At 35.9% G+C, this 17,202-nt stretch overlaps 2 protein-coding genes across 8 annotated transcripts in view; one reads left to right on the top strand and one right to left on the bottom strand.

Annotated features, from left to right (window-relative positions):
• The window catches only part of LOC127879902 (cytochrome P450 3A31-like), a 43,868-nt gene extending 36,894 nt beyond the window's left edge, over positions 1–6,974 (top strand). For all 3 annotated transcript variants that reach the window (XM_052427002.1, XM_052427005.1, XM_052427001.1), the window contains 3 exons: positions 2,567–2,710; positions 5,074–5,236; positions 5,775–6,974. In XM_052427002.1, the coding sequence (XP_052282962.1) occupies positions 2,567–2,710; positions 5,074–5,236; positions 5,775–5,852 (385 nt within the window). In that variant the 3' untranslated portion in view covers positions 5,853–6,974. The remainder of the gene's footprint in view (positions 1–2,566; positions 2,711–5,073; positions 5,237–5,774) is intronic.
• Positions 6,975–7,609: 635 nt separating this feature from the next.
• The window catches only part of LOC127879903 (arrestin domain-containing protein 3-like), a 35,549-nt gene continuing 25,956 nt past the window's right edge, over positions 7,610–17,202 (bottom strand). For all 5 annotated transcript variants that reach the window (XM_052427010.1, XM_052427009.1, XM_052427007.1 and 2 more), the window contains 6 exons: positions 15,010–15,156; positions 13,070–13,299; positions 12,326–12,508; positions 11,162–11,347; positions 9,046–9,436; positions 7,610–7,975 (listed from right to left, as the gene is read on the bottom strand). In XM_052427010.1, coding sequence (XP_052282970.1) covers positions 7,860–7,975; positions 9,046–9,436; positions 11,162–11,347; positions 12,326–12,508; positions 13,070–13,299; positions 15,010–15,156 — 1,253 coding nt within the window. In that variant the 3' untranslated portion in view covers positions 7,610–7,859. The remainder of the gene's footprint in view (positions 7,976–9,045; positions 9,437–11,161; positions 11,348–12,325; positions 12,509–13,069; positions 13,300–15,009; positions 15,157–17,202) is intronic.

The raw sequence follows: 17,202 nt of genomic DNA, 5'->3' as shown, positions 1-17,202 counted from the left end.
GGGGCATCAATCTTAGCCACCGGAAACACGAGAATTGGTCGATAGCTTGAGCTCATGGGCTTTTGGCGACTTGCCGGTTCTATTATCGAGCTTTGTCCATAAGTGTCTGCAAATATTTGAGAAATCAATATGTACTGCGATACTGTTGCTTTTGATAATAATTAATCTCGCTGAAAAGAATGCTTACAAGCAAGAGGGCCCTGTTTGCCCTAAAGCGCTCACCTGAGTGTAAGGTACACGAATTGTTCGAGACTTTACCTGGTAACCCAGTTTTAACGACATGTGACCAATATTCAAACACGACCTTGATATTATCAAGATATTATCAAGATAAAAATTCCGACCATATTTTGTCAAGGTTGAGTCATTTGGAGTGGTAATACGTTTTTTTCTAAGATTTTAAAAGATGAAGTTGTTTTAAGACGCACGTGACCAAGATTCAAACTTGGCCTTAATATTGTCAAGATAAACATTCTGACTAAGTTTTATCAAGATTTAGTCATAGATGTGACCTCCGGAGTGTTAACAGTGTTTTTCTTAAATTTGACTTGCTGACTCTGATTCGAACTCGGTCTTGATATTGACAAGATAATAATCCTACTATGTTTCATCAAGATCGGATGAAAAATGTGGCCTCTAGCGTGGTAAAGAGCTAAAAGTTGACACCGTACGACGTATAGCGACCAACGCCGGGAAAAGATTGACCACAATGAGTCGCAATGAGCACTTTGTGCAATTCTATTCACTTCTTTTTTCTCTCATTAATGTGTACCTGTTGTGAGATAAAATTTTAGTCGTAACTTTATTGTAGGTCGATCATTGATAAGAGCTGGCCCTGAAATATCAAAACAGGTTGGTGATTCGGGCCCTGGCCACTAAATCATGTCCCAGCCACATGCTATGTTTGTTCCACACGAAAGATTTTCCGTCCTAGAAGCGGAGCACGTTTTATCCAAGAAACGGATGACTTTTTGTTTTTTACAATAGCTACATTTAAATAAATTCTACAAGTATTAAATGACATGCCATCATTTTCAGACAAATATTCAAACGTATGCGTTTATCGAAAGTATGCGTTATTTCCCCGACAGTTCATACAACGATCAAGTGCAGAAAATGCTATTCAGTTCTAAGAATAAGATGAGTTTAGCGACAGAAGAAACGGTAGTGTAAAATTATTGGCAGCCAATACACAAGAGGTATTTTTTAAGTCTTTTGACAGACCATAACAGGTCGCCCTATTCGGCTCTATACCCGCCCAAACGCAAACCAGGCAGTGCAAACATATACGATGTGGTGCATGCTTTTGTGTATGAATCCGAGGAACAAACTTCATTACATATCGATTCTTTGTAGAGTTCCTGTATTAAAACACATATATGTTGCCTTAGAGTTTATCAAAGGCGTTGACACTGTAGGTCACTTCATTTCAGATGAACAACAAGCGTTTGATATTGCAACTTGTGTGTTGGTACTTGGTTAAGGTGAATGAGATTTTCCTACTGTTTACAACAATATGGCAAATTTATTAAGCATACTGATAATTATTTTATTGTCATTATTTTTGTAAACAACCCCATTAAGTGTACTTAATGATCCTATTATGCAAGGTAAACTGTATCCTTATCTGGGCAAAACTGCCCATGCATTATATTCAGCACAAGTATGTAACTCATTATTAGGATAAACAAGCACGATGTACGTTCAACTGATATGACGCTGTACATTTATTAACATACGAACAATCCATATGAAACTGACTTCCTCTATTTTTACGGCGCCGACCCATTGCTTGTACATGTGATATTATAATAGTTTCCGTACCGTATTTACGTTGAACATGTACATACAGTTAGGCTATACTGAAACAATTTAACTCGTATTTGTTGCAGAACAAAAAAGAGTCTTTGAGTCGTATGACCAAAGGTGCACAATACATAGGGGTTTCTTTACTGTGTACATGTCTTCGTTACATAAAGTTTTTTTTCTTCTGCTATACAGCTCAATTTTCTTAAATGGAATAAAACAGTTTTTTTTGGAATATTTTCGGATAATACTTTTTCGAACAACTATTCCAGTTTAACAATCATTCGTATTGTATCTGTTTTTACAAAAAGAATAAGATATTATAGACACGCTTTAAGCGTAATTCTTCACAACGCGTAAAGAAAAGAAGTGTCCACTACCAACGCGATTTTCATGAATCTTCACATACGTTTATATTCCGAATTTTTTATCATTGTTTTTACATTCAATCGCCATTAATACTAATCGCAAATCTCTCTATCATGTCTGGAACATATGTTGCATAGAACTTTGGAAAATGTCTGCATTCGAACATAATTATTAAGGTTGAAAATAGCTTTAGTACAGTAAAACAAAGATTAGTCCACCTACATATTCTAATTATTTTGGATGTAATTTGAAAAAAAAACTTATTGGTCGGCCTCAGATTTAACATTGCCAGTGGCAACTTTCATTTAATTTCTTACACAATATATATAGATATAGTCTTATGTTGAATATTTTCAAGATGCGAATGTATTCCATTATGATGTTGTTACAGAATGAATCGAGCTACATCGGAACATCGCGATGTCCAGATTGACGGCTACTGGTTCCCGAGAAACACAGCGATCAGCTTCAACATCTACATGATCCACCACGATGAGAACAACTATCCTGAGCCTGAAAAGTTCATTCCCGAGAGGTACTGTACACAAATATATTACATTTATTAGTTTCCATGTAAAACCAATGCCTGAAAATGTCGTGTATTATGCACCCGAACGGAATATATTTATAATATCGTCCGCTCTTCTTTCCGTCATTCTGTCACTCTTTATTTGGAACATGACTCAGGAAGAATGGAAGGTATTAACATCTTCAGTGCTTACAGCTTTATGTTTCGTATGGCAATTGCTTACAGCTTTATGTTTCGTATGGCAATCATACTGAAGTGATTACAATAATACTTCGTGTATTGATTGAGGAGCCTGAAAGGAATTGGTTTGTACAAAGCCTTACGTAATGCTGCAGTATTTTTTAGTTAATTCACTTTGCTTTCTTTTGCAATCATGTAATGCAATGTTCCTAGTTTAAATAATATAATTTTAATTTACAACCGTGCTCTGTAAAACTGCGGACTACACAGGCTAATCTGTGATATGACACTTTGCGCACATGCATTAAACCCCCTTTTCACAGAGGATGGCCCCTGATTATATTTTTGCTCCATTTCATCACAAGCATAAAGTATCAAATGGCTTCTATTGAGAGGGCATATATTGATTATCCCCTAAGGAATTCATATATCAATCACATCTTCCGTTTTCCATTCTTCCGTTCGCCCCACTGGCGTCTTGTGCGGAGCATGACGTACTCAAGGAATTCCAATGAAAGTTTGTATAATGAAATCATGCTTTTTAGGGAGTTTAAGAACAAGAGATCCTTTCATCTCTCTTCATGATTTATACGGTTAGTACCCTTTACTCAAATTTTCACGAGAAGACCATAACTTCTTTAGTATTGCATGCATAGTATCAAATTAAACTGAGACTGTAGATTAGATTGCTATTGGAGATTCAGAGGAAACCCAGCGTACAATAACCACAGCTCCCTTATTAGTATACTTTGAGTTATTTCAAACGCTTATTTGTGATATTCCGTTTCTTAAGTACAACATAAGTACTGACAGATTTTCACTAACCTTCATGTTATAAAAGAACATGAAGAGTGCATTGACCAAAGCTCTCTTTTCTGTGTTAACGGTGTTATTGCCCCATAGTAATTGTTCATTTACCAAGTCTGAACTCTTAAGAATTAAAGGGATTCACAACACACTTCATAAATTGATTAAAAACGTTGAAGAATGTGCAAATAAAAGGAATACAATCATTTATATAACGCTTTTAGTTATTGTCTTTTGCTTTTTGTGTGAGCAAAACACAATTATATTCTTTAACTTTCTAAAGCATAACCCGCAAACGATTAAATCCTTTTAAAATGAATGTTTATATATTAATAAAGGGCTATGAGAGGAAGAGTAGACGCACCATTACCTGTCTTCATCTTTAACGGAGTAATTAAGTAATTGCTTTTTGATAATCTTCCATGACCTATTAAATTCCTCTACAATGAAGCTACAAAGATAAAATTACACTGTATTGAATTTTTTTTATATTTTAACTGCGCACAGCCGCATTATGAGGTATAATTGTATTATGCATATCATAACTAACCATTATTAAGAGATTCAAATGAAACTTGATAAAATAATTAAAAAATTTAGGCAGCATTGCGTGGTTCAAAAACCAAGACTGTTTCTTTAATGTGTATCAAAGTATCGCCCTTTGCTTATTATTCTAGCGCAAAGCGTAACAATTAGTTTAACACGCAAATGACAATTCATATATCAATAGAGTGAAAAAAAAATTGAGTTGTACTCTGTGAAAAGGGGGTTTAATGTATGTGCGTAAAGTATCTTCCAAGATAGCCTGTGCTGTCCGCACATGCTTTCAGTGACGACACTCTCCGCTTTTATGATATTATCTGTTTAAAGAAAGTCTCTTCTTAGCAAAAATCTAATTAAGGCGGAAAGTGTAGTCCCTGATTAGCCTGTGTGGACTGCAAAGGCTTATCTGGGACGACAATTTACGCACATGAATAAAAAGCCATTCCACAGAACGCGGCTTAAGTTTATTTCATCAATAGAGAAAAAAATATCAATATCAGACTTAGGGGTCAAAATAATATTTCAAGGGAGTTTGGCAATAGCAGCACATGTTTACAAGGCGGATGTACCTTCTTTGCCGTTACATGTGCGTCTTAATAGTATATTTTATGCTTATATGTAATATCATGTTATAGAACTCTGGTTAGCAAAAAATTCAATCCTTATATTGCGCAGACTATAATATTCATGCATGTTTTTATGCGACGCACTTAATTAGTAGAAATTAAGCATTTATAATGCGTGTTGCCATCAACCTATGTCATTAAACTCCCACAGTATTCACATGGCCGTTAAGCCCGGTTGAATAGTAAACTTTCATTATAATGGTCATACTCTAGGTTTGCACCGGATGCAAAATGGTCTCGTGACCCGTTTGCGTTCATGCCCTTCGGCCAAGGACCTCGGAACTGCATCGGCATGAGACTTGCCTTGCTGGAAGCAAAGATTGCCTTGGTTAATTGTGTGCGGAAGGTCAAGTTTGTGGCGACCGAGGAAACAGAGGTAAATTACCCTTAGCTCAACTAAAGCTATGTAACTAACGTTATACACACCAATTCTCTTGGTAAGTTATGGTGAATAGTACGTACTAGAATCCCAGGAATGTGTGGATCAATTGGGATTAGAAATGCTTCTTGCACAGATATGTGGAGTTCGCTCCGTATATTTGTAACATTTAATGCTGATAGACTGACTGACTTACTTAGAAACCGTGCAATACTGTTAAAGCCTTGCTTCAAATACTAATTGTTTTTGTTTACAAAACATGTGTAGTAAATTTCAAGAACTCACGGTTTTCTTATAGCAACAACCGATTCAAACACCGATTCAAACAGATGTTGCATTCGCGAAATATGAAGATTAGCCGCGGATATGTACCAAAAACTCATTGGTTTAAAAAAGTATGTCGGAGATATTTTAACAGTGGAAGACGTTTATTTATTGTTCGTAGCGTGTAGTCTAAAAATCATACCTGTAATGATTGCTAGTTATATTTGTATAATGCTATGTTTGTTGACATGACATTATTTATCCTCAAAAGGTGCCATTGAAGCTCGTAACAAGCGAAGCGTTCCTGCGGCCTGAGAAACCCATCAAAATTTCGGTGGATGCTCGCTAGGATCTAAGCCAGTCTCCAAAATTGCTAAGAATGGAATCTATACGAATACACATATTGTCTATTCATTGAACGGTATATGGCGGTTTTCTACGGTAGCGCATGTCATCATTGTCTATTAAAAAGCTGTATCTTGAAACAAATAGTTTTTATTATAAAAATATTAACAGCACTTATATAAAATTTTAATTTTCATTGAGAAAAAAATGTGACTTTATTGTCTTATGCTGACTAATAGTTGGACATTTTGAACTTTTGATCCATTTGTATTGTATATAACCAAGGCAGAATGTTTTCGAAGGAACAATATGAGATTGTTATATTAACTATGATATAAAATATCCATGTATTTGCTTTTTTACAAGCAAAACTATTTTTTCCGTTATTTTGAAGAACAAAACCGTCTTGATTTTAGTTCTTGTTAATTTTAAGGTAGAAGTAGACTTGATTTTAGTTGGGATTGACATATGTTGAATTTGATGTAATTTCTAATTTCTATATATGTATTCTATATTCATTTATGGCATATATATTCGGAAAAAGTGTAGGTATGTATTAATTTTTTTTAAAGAAAAAAAAAGCTCGAAAGGTAAAGTTCACTTTGTTTGATTGCAAGAAAAACTCTTTCCTTACATGGTTATGTTCGAGTTCAGAAATCCCTCGCTTATATAGTATTGCTACAAAAGCATGTTGGCAACGTCTTTCCCCATTGGAAGAAGCGGTGTATATTGGTTTGCACGGCAGTCGATCGGTCAGTCACTTCCGTGCGATATATAAAAAGTCTATAACCATGCTTATTGGAGAGCATACATGTTTTTCCAACATCTTTGGCTCACTTTCCTTTTTGTAAATTATGTCTTTATGATAATAAAAACCAGCGTATGTATCTCCTTATGATTAGTATGGCACGAACAGAAATGGATTTTAAGCAGTCAATACTAGTGTTTTCTTTGTTTTATAAATCTTAAACCAAATTTCTTTTAAATACCTCATTTGATTAATATTTAGTCACAACTGCTTTAAGTTGCATCTTCAGTCAGTGTTTCATTAATATTCGCCTGTTTGTGTTTGTTTGTATTACTTCATAGAGGAAACTAGTTAATAATAAAACTTTTAAAGTGAGAATAGGCTTGTGAATGTCTTTTGACATATTCTCAAAAACGGGAAGATTGTTTGACATTCTTTAAAGCACTGGATCAAATCACCAGCGGAAAGTGTGCCATGGCTAGAGAGAATGGGCGGAAAGTGTGCCATGGCTAGAGAGAATGGTGACATTGAGCTTGAAATAATATGGATACATATTAATTAATTTAAGAAATTATGTTTTTGTATCACATTATGTGGTCGAATAACTCATGATCAGAAGAAATGATGAGTTTCAATTAAGATACGAGTTCACAAGCCAGTAGTCTATCGTAACAAATAGTTTTTAGAAGTTTGAAATTCGTTATTGTTAAAACAATTCTATACAGCTTTTTGTAGAAATGTGTCAAAATAGACAAATTAACCGAGTTCGAAAGAATACGTGAAATGAATTCGCAGTGTGTTTCGAGACCCTGAGGTAAATATCTATTATTTAACTAGATATTGATTCAAAACTTCAACACACTGTTTAGCAATATCGCGTTCAGTTGAACACTGCTATTATCATTTTTGTGAGCTAAGTAGACATCCGTCAACTTACAATATCTGCTGGAAGTTGCCGCTCTATTAAAATCAAAAGTAGGCCAGATATACATGTGAGTCTATTTAAACTATAGTAGATCTGAGATTTTAATAGTCGATTGTACAGAGATTCAAAAGTATAGCATTTGAACAAGATAAATGTTATGCATAAACAATACTATACTTATCGTACACATCAATTACCATCGATGACCGTAACATACAAGACACCCAACTAGTTGCATTTCATGATACACTGCTGTAACACAAAGAACCGGTGCCCTTCTCAGAAACTACAGAAGTGTGTTGAATGTCATTCCCCAGTTTTACGCAATCCGCTGTACACTATCTCCATTTGTAGTACGGATACACAGGCGCATACTTCACATCGCGGCTGTCATGTTCATCCGTAACGGGTCGTCGAAAGCCTTTGCTTATGGACTCGACAAAAATCACAGATACTGAAATCAAGCAACATCAAACATATTTATTTCTTACATAAAGACCTTCGTAGTGATGAAGAAAACATTTTAACACAACTTAGTATTCGGAAGAAATTGTATAAGTTTCATAACAAAGAAACAATAAAATAAAATTGTGCAATGCCTGCGGTTCAGCCCAGGACTTCTAGAAACAAAAGCTTAGGCACAATCACTTCACAACGAAATATCTGAATTCGGATCTAAATTCTATGTCGTAACAAATGCTTTGCCAACTTATGGATGAAGCACTTTAATCCCATTTCGATTGTTGACTATTAAAGTGATATTATGGGCATCTAACAGTTTATAGGTGTCTATCGCAACCGTTGTTTATTTTTGGTGTTTCACTTCATATACACTTATATTTGTTAATGCAGCATCAACATACTAAAACAATATCCCGGAAAGAGAAAAATAATGCATTTGAATATCAACCGTACTTTCGTTTGACAACTGATCATGCATGTACGATGTTAGCCTAAATATAGTTTTAGTGCAGATTCGTTCATACGACACAAAGACACAATTTTGTTTTACGGATCATTTCGGCTTAGAGGACTGGGTGAGTCATGTGAAATATTTAATATAAAATATATTTTTATAAACAACTGGTAGCAAGATGAGTTGTAGAACATTGGTCAGTAACCACATTTTAACTAACTCTTTTGACCTGTTAATTCTTTTCAGCTCAATTCAACAGTGAAACATGCTCATAATATCACTTTTAATAAACTAACGTTTACATTTTTAATAGCTTTCCTATTCAAGTGGGTTATTTTGCGTGTCTGAATACTTATATGACATACAATTTTTTTTTGAATTTATGACATTTTTATTTACATTTTCATGTTGGTGAACTGCGAACGAGTCTCTTTCATTAATTACAGTTTCGATAAGTTTTTATTTATTTAAAAGCTAAATCATAAACACGCATGCACAAAACGCCAGTAGCAAAACATGTATTACTCGTATACGCATCGTGCTTATATTTATATTATTATTATCATATTTGTGTTAAGCTATTTTATGGTTAAGAATGAAATACTTACTTCGTTTTGATTGGACGGACGTCGATGACGTGGTGGACGGGGCATTCGAGGCCCGGGACGGGGGTCTATTTTGACCCTGACCCCTATCGGAGCCCCTATCCGACCCCGATGCCCCTGATTGAGACCGTTGCGCCAAGGTCTGATTTAACAACACCATATGGCCGTCCTGCGATGGTAGTACAGGGACCCCTATTGGCTGAACCTGTGCAAGGGGCGAAACTTGAGCTTGCGGTCTGTGTGCATGCGCGCTGCCGTTTAAAGGTCCCGCCTTCTGTACAGCAGCGTTAGCGTAGTGGGGCTCAATGCGGTGGATTTTGTGAGGGATTGTCCCGATGATGACCTCGATGGGAAGACTCACGTCAAAGGCTGGGCCCACTGGATCAACACGAAGCTGGACAGACAGCACACACGTTTAAACTTAACAGTCGCGTTTGTTCTGGATAGTTCTGAAGTTTCTTTTTTAATTTACCATAATGCGATAATTCAACTATTAAACATGCATATGGTGATGTATTAATAACTCATTAAATCTGCTCAAACCACATTATAAGTATTATTATTTATTCGCAATTTCATTGTATTGTATTAGAAACATGATTGCAAAGAATATACTACGACCACGGCCGTTAATCACGCGCGCCACCTCTTTTTTGAGATGCATTCATGAATGAGCCAATGCAACTTCCCAGTTGGGCCTCACGCCCGGATGTTTTGAAATTTCATGAATATTTGTTCAGGGTGATTTGGTTTTATGTGTATTTTTTCAACAAATTTCGCATTATTTTTTAAATCGGGCAATAATGTGCGATTCAGCGACTATAAATTCATCCAAAAATGTACAGAAACATATATTCTCAACCCATTAAAAAACTTGAGAACCTCTTTAAGTGGTGGTATGGTGGAGTTTTAAAAAGCATTTTAATGAGTTTTTCCTGTGTGACGAGAAAATTTCCACCCAATTAAATCGCTAACGGCATCAAACGATTGCGTACAACATACATTAGATGCTGCAGGCACAAAAATATTGGCTTCTTGCCGACGTAGTAGATAATTTTGCATTTTTCCAAACTCCCTTTGAATGGTATATACCAAAATTGTGTAGTACTAAATAAAACCAATAACTTTATATTCAACATTATCAAGATAATTCATCGACAGCACTATTTGTATACAGCATGATAATTCACGAAATAAATGTAAGATAATACTTCTTGAAATAATGATTTGTGTCCCTTAATCCAAATGCTTAATTTTCTAAAAGGCCAAGGTCAACGAATCTTAATTAGGCTCATATATATTTTTTTCCAGTATCAACTCCAAAAAAAAAGAAGATAGCTCGGTCGTGTTCATTTAACCTTTTGGTATAATACATGTTAAATGTTCTTATCTTACAAAGACGAACGTTTAAATCCATAAAGACATTATAAGAAAACTACTTTTTCTAATTAAAAACACACGCGGCTCAAATGTGCTGAAGTAGTCAATTTACAAAAAATAATGTTAATCCTATAAACATAATAGTAACCATGACATAAAATATTTCACTTAAAAAAAGCTATAAATGTGCATTGGTGCCACCTTCTAATCGGAGCGCCACCTCCTTGGCATTGACTCCATCTCTTTTTGAAAAATGCAAATTTATCTATTAAATCGGCTAGAAGCCGATGTTTTTGTGCACGACTTAAAATTGTATAAAGGCTCAAAGCAATCGTTTGATGTAATGAGCGATTTAATTGGTTGGAAATTTGCTCGTCACACAGGCAAAATACATCGATCTGCTTTTACGAATTCTTCCATGCCACAATTTATAAAGGTCCTCAGCTTTCCAAATGGGTTGAAGTTGTATGTTTCTGTACATCTTTGGATGAATTTATAATCGGTGAATCGCACTACATTGGCCAATTTTTTTAACAAATAATGCAAAATATGTTCAAAAACATGTAGTAATTCTGTAAAATTATCCGTTAAATTTCAAAACATCCGGGCCTGACCGCCACCAAGTAGCATTGGCTCATTTATTAACGCATCTCAAAAAAGAGTTGGCGCGCGTGATTAACGGCTGTGAACATGTTATCAGTCTCCTTAAGCAAACATAACACACACGTGTATACTATACCTCCAATGTGTACTTAATGCTGATGATGCTGCAACCAATCAGACAGCTGGGCGGTAGGGGCGGGACCACGAGGTCCTCGCAGAACCACGTGACCTCCTCACCCCGCCCAATCTTCTGCTTCCGCTTCACCTTGCAGACCTGCTGAGTGGTGCTGCGACAATCCAGGTCCGTCCGGAACAACGTCGTCTGCAAAAGCGTTTCTATAGTATTCCGAGCGATTGGTTAGCAGTAAATAGATCACTTCACATTAGAAGCCCTACCAAATGTAGTAGTTCTCGTCGAGAGCAACTTTACTTCATGTGGACAATAATGTTCTTGCGAATTTAGCGCCTTGTACAACGTAGTATTGCATGACTAAAATGTTACCGGATGGTTATTTTGTGGGTTCTATCGTTAAAGAAAACTCAATTTGGCTGAAATATATATTTATTAATGATATTAAAAATCATTATCAACATATATCAAAGATGTAGAATCTTTGAAAGTAAAGCATCGAATGACTATAGCAATCATTCGATGAACGAGATCGACATTGAACCTATTTGTGCACGGGAAAATGGAGGAGTGATCTGAGTATTAGTCAAATTATTAACGTGCAACTGTATGGATTAGGTGAACTTATCTTTACCTAGAGTAAAACGACTCTAACGACTAAATCGAATAAACAACTGACTAAATTTATATTCCCATAGAATACTCGTGACTTACTTTTTAAATTAACCAAATATAAAGATACTGGTTAAAAAATAAAACAACACAACACAGTTTAGTTTTATATTTATTTAATAAACGTAATAAATTACTTTATAACAAAAAATGACCTATAACAAAAACAAGAGAGGTATAATGGATACGGCTTCACTAGTCATCGGGATTCCGTTAGTGTGCATTTATCCACACCCAGTGAGAATCGTTTGAATGATTACTGGTTTGCTTAGAAACGGAATAAAAACCACTACGATAAGCCACTGACGTTTAACACAACCAAGCTAAAATCATACATTTTTATCCACGATGCTTCGTTTTGTTGTGTATCATTTAAAATCGTGTTAGTGCAACAGTTAGGGTGGAAATATACGTGACAAAATGTTGGAATCCGTCTTTAAAAAAGATAATAGATAAGTAAGTTTCATAGTTAACACCTTGAATTACAAATGTATGTACCATTTTGAGTTCTACCGAACAGCAGTTCATTCGACGAGATGAAAAATTTGAAATGTCGGCCTGAAATCTGATTGGTTCGCCCGGTACGAAACCTCGTTTTGGAATGGAGAGCGAGACACTGATTTCTCCAGAGAGACAACACCAGCAACATAGGGATTTCTCGGTGGACTCTTGGACGTGCACCTGTAATGTAAATTTAGACCATGCTTTCATTTGAAACCTTTCTCTTTTATAGTAACTGGACAATCCGTTTAATGTTAAAAACTTTTCTAGTAAACTTGATAAAAGAACATCATAAGAAATTGCATGTATATATTGTCAATTTTCTCGGAAAATATTAACCCATATAGAACTGAGTTTAAATATAGGGCGCAATTATTGAAGCGTGTCATTTCACCATTGGCGAGCTATACACTGAACATTTTGTATAAGTCGTCAATAAAATGGCGCTGAAGCTTATGCACGAAAATTTTATGGAACCAGTATTATGCATACATTAGTTTAGTGGAATCGGTTTAATATGTGCAAGAATATCCAAGTTACTTACTGTTATGTTGTCATTTGCACGTTCACGAACAACAACTAGCAGGAATGACATAAATGTATGATACTAGATTTCGCATGTTCCATGTAAATGCTTGCGTGCTATACTTTTAAGCTAGGCTAACATATGAATGTGATTACATTTAAATTCAATATGTATATTGTTAGTGGTGATGACCAAATTTTGCACACGAGACTTACATTGGAATCCGGAACAACGTTTAAATCAAGGGGCGACAATACGTTAAAGGGGACTTTCGTCTTGTGCAGGATTTTCCTCCCTTTTTCTATTGTCGCCTTCACCCAGTACCGGACATTGCCATATTCGCCCTCGAAGGAGCAAGGAAGACGAGCCGGAAGTTGACACTGGAATGGGTAGGAGTAGCGGCCGGCCGGCAACACACAGCGCTCCTCTGTGCCGATATTAGCCGCTGTAATGCAATACAGAGGATATATGTTGTGTAATAACGTATTTTCTCATCCCCGAAACGGGAAATATTTCGTACAAAAAACTGTGTCCTTTAAATGTATCTTACCCCCCGTTCACACACAGACGCCGCTTCTACTACGATCAAAGCGTGGCCGCAAACGTGGCCGATCGTGACAAATCGCAGGAGAAACGTAGTGGAGTCTTCATAAACGCAGTATGATCGTGGTAGAGTCTTCATGATCGGAGAGCTCTAGGCTCTCGCCACGCTTATTTTGAACATGCTCAAAACAAGCGTAGCGGGATCGTGGCCAACAAGAATAGGTGTAAAGTCGTAAAAAGAGCGTAGTAGAGCGCCGTAATCGTACAGACAGCGTGGGAGCATCGTGGAGAGATAGATCTTCATGATCGTAGTAAAAGCTCTGCGTTGCGCCGTAGTATGATCTTGAATGTCGCGGCAGTAAACGCATTAAGCGTTTGACGTAGGGGCATCGTAGAACGGTTGAAATAAAGATTGCTCGATTCAGACTCCGATCGGCCTCGATTCTTTTTTTGATCGTGGCTTGATCGGGATGATCGTCATAAAGTCGCAGCTATGTGAGAACGGGGGGTTATTGCTGTTGCTTTTTTTTCAATACAACGCTCAATTTATATATAAATGCTTTTGATAATAGTTTAACATTTCAAGCATATTTAACATTTTAATTGTGTAATATTGGGTCTTTTCATTTAAAACACAGTTTAAATTTTAGAATAAGTGTTTTTAATATTTTTAAAATTTAAAATACAGTTATATAAAACACTAAACGATACAAGTTTTTTTCCACGATTACTCGCACGCAACTCGTTTGCACCATTTATCAGACGGTGATATAGACTTTCATATTAAAGCAGTAAATGTTGTCATCAAGTTCAGACATGTTAAAAATACAATTTTCTTGTTAATTCGTTTTAAGGAACATTGCATGACATGATAAACTTTATATGCTTACAACACACAATATTCGACATATTTCTGATAGTAGCTTAAGGACACTGGTCAGTTATATTCGAAAACAACATTTAAGTATCATTCCATGATTTCCAAGCAACCATCACTTATTTATGAATAATACAAATTAATTGCAGTTCTTGCATTAAAGGGACTGTCAACCACGAATGACGAAAAATGAAAAGTTCTAAAATACCGTATTTTTTTACAAATGTTAGTTTATATTGATCAAAATATCACGACTGGTATATTACATTACTTGAAAAAAGTTCATATTTTCAGTATATTCGGTAATACAATTTTGCGATGTAAAATCCAAAGTACATCGCGAAAATAGGTGACATAACGATTTACACACTATAAATAACGAAAGTAGATTGATCATTTTATATATAAAATATATACACTTCACTACGCATGCACATTGTGCATTTCTGGGTTTACCACGTGTCGATGATGATCAATCTACTCGCGTTATTTATAGTTAACTGGTAGTAGTTACCTGGTAGACATACCCAGTAAAATTTATTACCAAATATACAGAAAATATGAACGCTCAACAACTTTTTTAAAGTAATGTTATTTACCAGTCGTGATATTTTAATCAATATAAACTAATAATTGTAAGAACATACGGTATTTTACAACTTTTCTTTTCTTCGTCGTCGTGGTTGACTGTCCCTTTAAATATCAAACATGTTCCGCTTATACTGCAATACTCACTGTCCCCACACAGCACGAGGGTGCGTTCGAAGTAGTCCTCGCTGGCGGTATGGTGGTGTGTGTCCTTGAACCGCGGCTGACCCGGGCCTCGCAGCTGCTGGTCCGTCCAGTGCACATAGCCACGCCCTTTCACCGTGATCGCTATACCTGCAACCAGTAGAGTACATATGACCCTCGCTCAGTGAAAACGGGGCTTTATGCATGTGCTTAAAGTGTTGCTCCAAATTAGCCTGTGCAGTCCGCAAAGGCTTATCGTGGACAACACTTTCCGCGTTTATTTAATTTTTTAAATAAAGTCTCTTATAAGTGAAAATTCAGTTTAGCCGGAAGTGTCGTAACTGATTAGCCTGTGTGGATTGCAAAGGCTAATCTGGAACGAAGCTTTACGCAAATGCATTATATCCTGTTTTTTTCTGGTTGAAGTCAATTTTTCGTACTTTAATTTTCTATTTTAAACCATTTATGCCTAGCGTCTAGAAAAAGGCCTTGGCAAACAGCGTAGACCCGGATGAGACGCCACATGATGCGGCGTCTCATCAGGGTCTGCGCTGTTTGTTTAAAGAAATTTCTGTAAGAAATATTCTAAATATAGAAATAAATATACTAGACATCCCTAATTTTGGAAATAAATTGATCCAATTTACAAGGATGGGAGAGTCCACTAGGCATAAATGTGTTAATATGGTTTGATAACCACGGATTTCATTACGTACTAAATGGGATTTGATTGTTATATTGAGATATATATGAAGAATAGAAGATAAAGAGAAATGCTTCTCCTTAAACAAAAATATCTCATTATACTGATTTGTAAATACTTTAACCCTTACCATAAAATGTTTTCACCTTAAGACTATTGATTGTTCATATTCAGAAGACGTGCGCTCGTTAAAATAAAAAAAAATGAATCATAATCGTTCCGGTTTATCTTTGAAGCAGTTAAAGTCGATATTGGAAAGTTCCTCAATTCTGTTCGAGATTGATTGCTGACATTTGTTGCTCAACCCGTCCTTTCAACGGACAATAAAACGGTAATGGGTCCTTATCATTCACCGAAACGCGATAAGACATGGCAACGAGATCTGCATGCCTATAATATGTCATTATCGAGAATCGGAAGCCTTCAAGACTTATCGGCATAACATTGCCGGCTAATTGGGGGCAATTTAGAAGCGCTTGATAGCAGCTTCTGTATTGTATCTTTGCATGAGATAGCAGAAGCTGGTTTTCTTGTTAATTTTGGCAGCAGGTTTTGTTTATCCTCCATAAAATGAGACTTGAATGTGTGTGTTGTATATCGGCAATCTTGTTATGGAAGTTACAATTAGCTTTTCGTTTAAGACAGATATTTATGCCCGATAAAAAACTGTTAATATTAAAATGGTAATATATTCATTCTGTGAATATCCGCGACCTTCCCGCACATCTGTCTATTCTATATGTTAAAGATATGCGGAAGAATGCCCACCCGAAAACTGGCCGTCTGACAATAATAGCCAGTGTTTAGGTCATAAAAATAATTGTGTGCATGTGACCTCAAAGTGGGATAAGTGTGTTCAAACCACCTAAATAAAAAATGGATAAGTTTGTTGTCGGGTTAATGGATTTGTAAATTGTAAGATTTCATGATAAGAGTTTACAAATTTTAAAACATAGTGCGATGTATAGCTTCATATCAGGAGGTCCACTGTCTATGGCGCGAATGTTCGGGGGGGGGGGGGGGGCACATGCCCGCCTATGCTTGTGATGCCTTGAGCGCGTATAACCGGTCTGGCTTCCTAGTTTTGTTAATCGTGTAGGACAAATCACAAACAGCGCATCATATGCATACAAAGAATAAATAAAACGTATCCGTAAAGTATCGAAATTTATCTATTATGCAGTCTTAGGTAAAAAAATATATATAATTTATTCTCCTGCTCCTTCCCAGTTGTTTAAAAATCCTTCATAGTATATACCATAGTGTTTTTCTATATTTTCTTGTTCCTGTTTCTTTTTTGTTTTGTTTACTCATATCATCTATCCACATTATCTGTATGCTATTTTTTACCTTCGAATACTTGTGGTATAACAATAATCAATTTTGCATTCAAGTATTCTTTGTACAGCCGAACCTCATCTGATCACGTTCAAGATATTTTACCTGACATGCGTGACCCTCTATTTAAAGGGTACGATCCTTAAATAGATAAC

Source organism: Dreissena polymorpha, chromosome 4 (assembly GCF_020536995.1).
Source record: "Dreissena polymorpha isolate Duluth1 chromosome 4, UMN_Dpol_1.0, whole genome shotgun sequence".
Lineage (NCBI taxonomy): Eukaryota > Metazoa > Mollusca > Bivalvia > Myida > Dreissenidae > Dreissena > Dreissena polymorpha.
The sequence above is the reverse complement of the archived record's forward strand: the minus strand, read 5'-3'. Positions and strand labels throughout refer to the sequence as shown.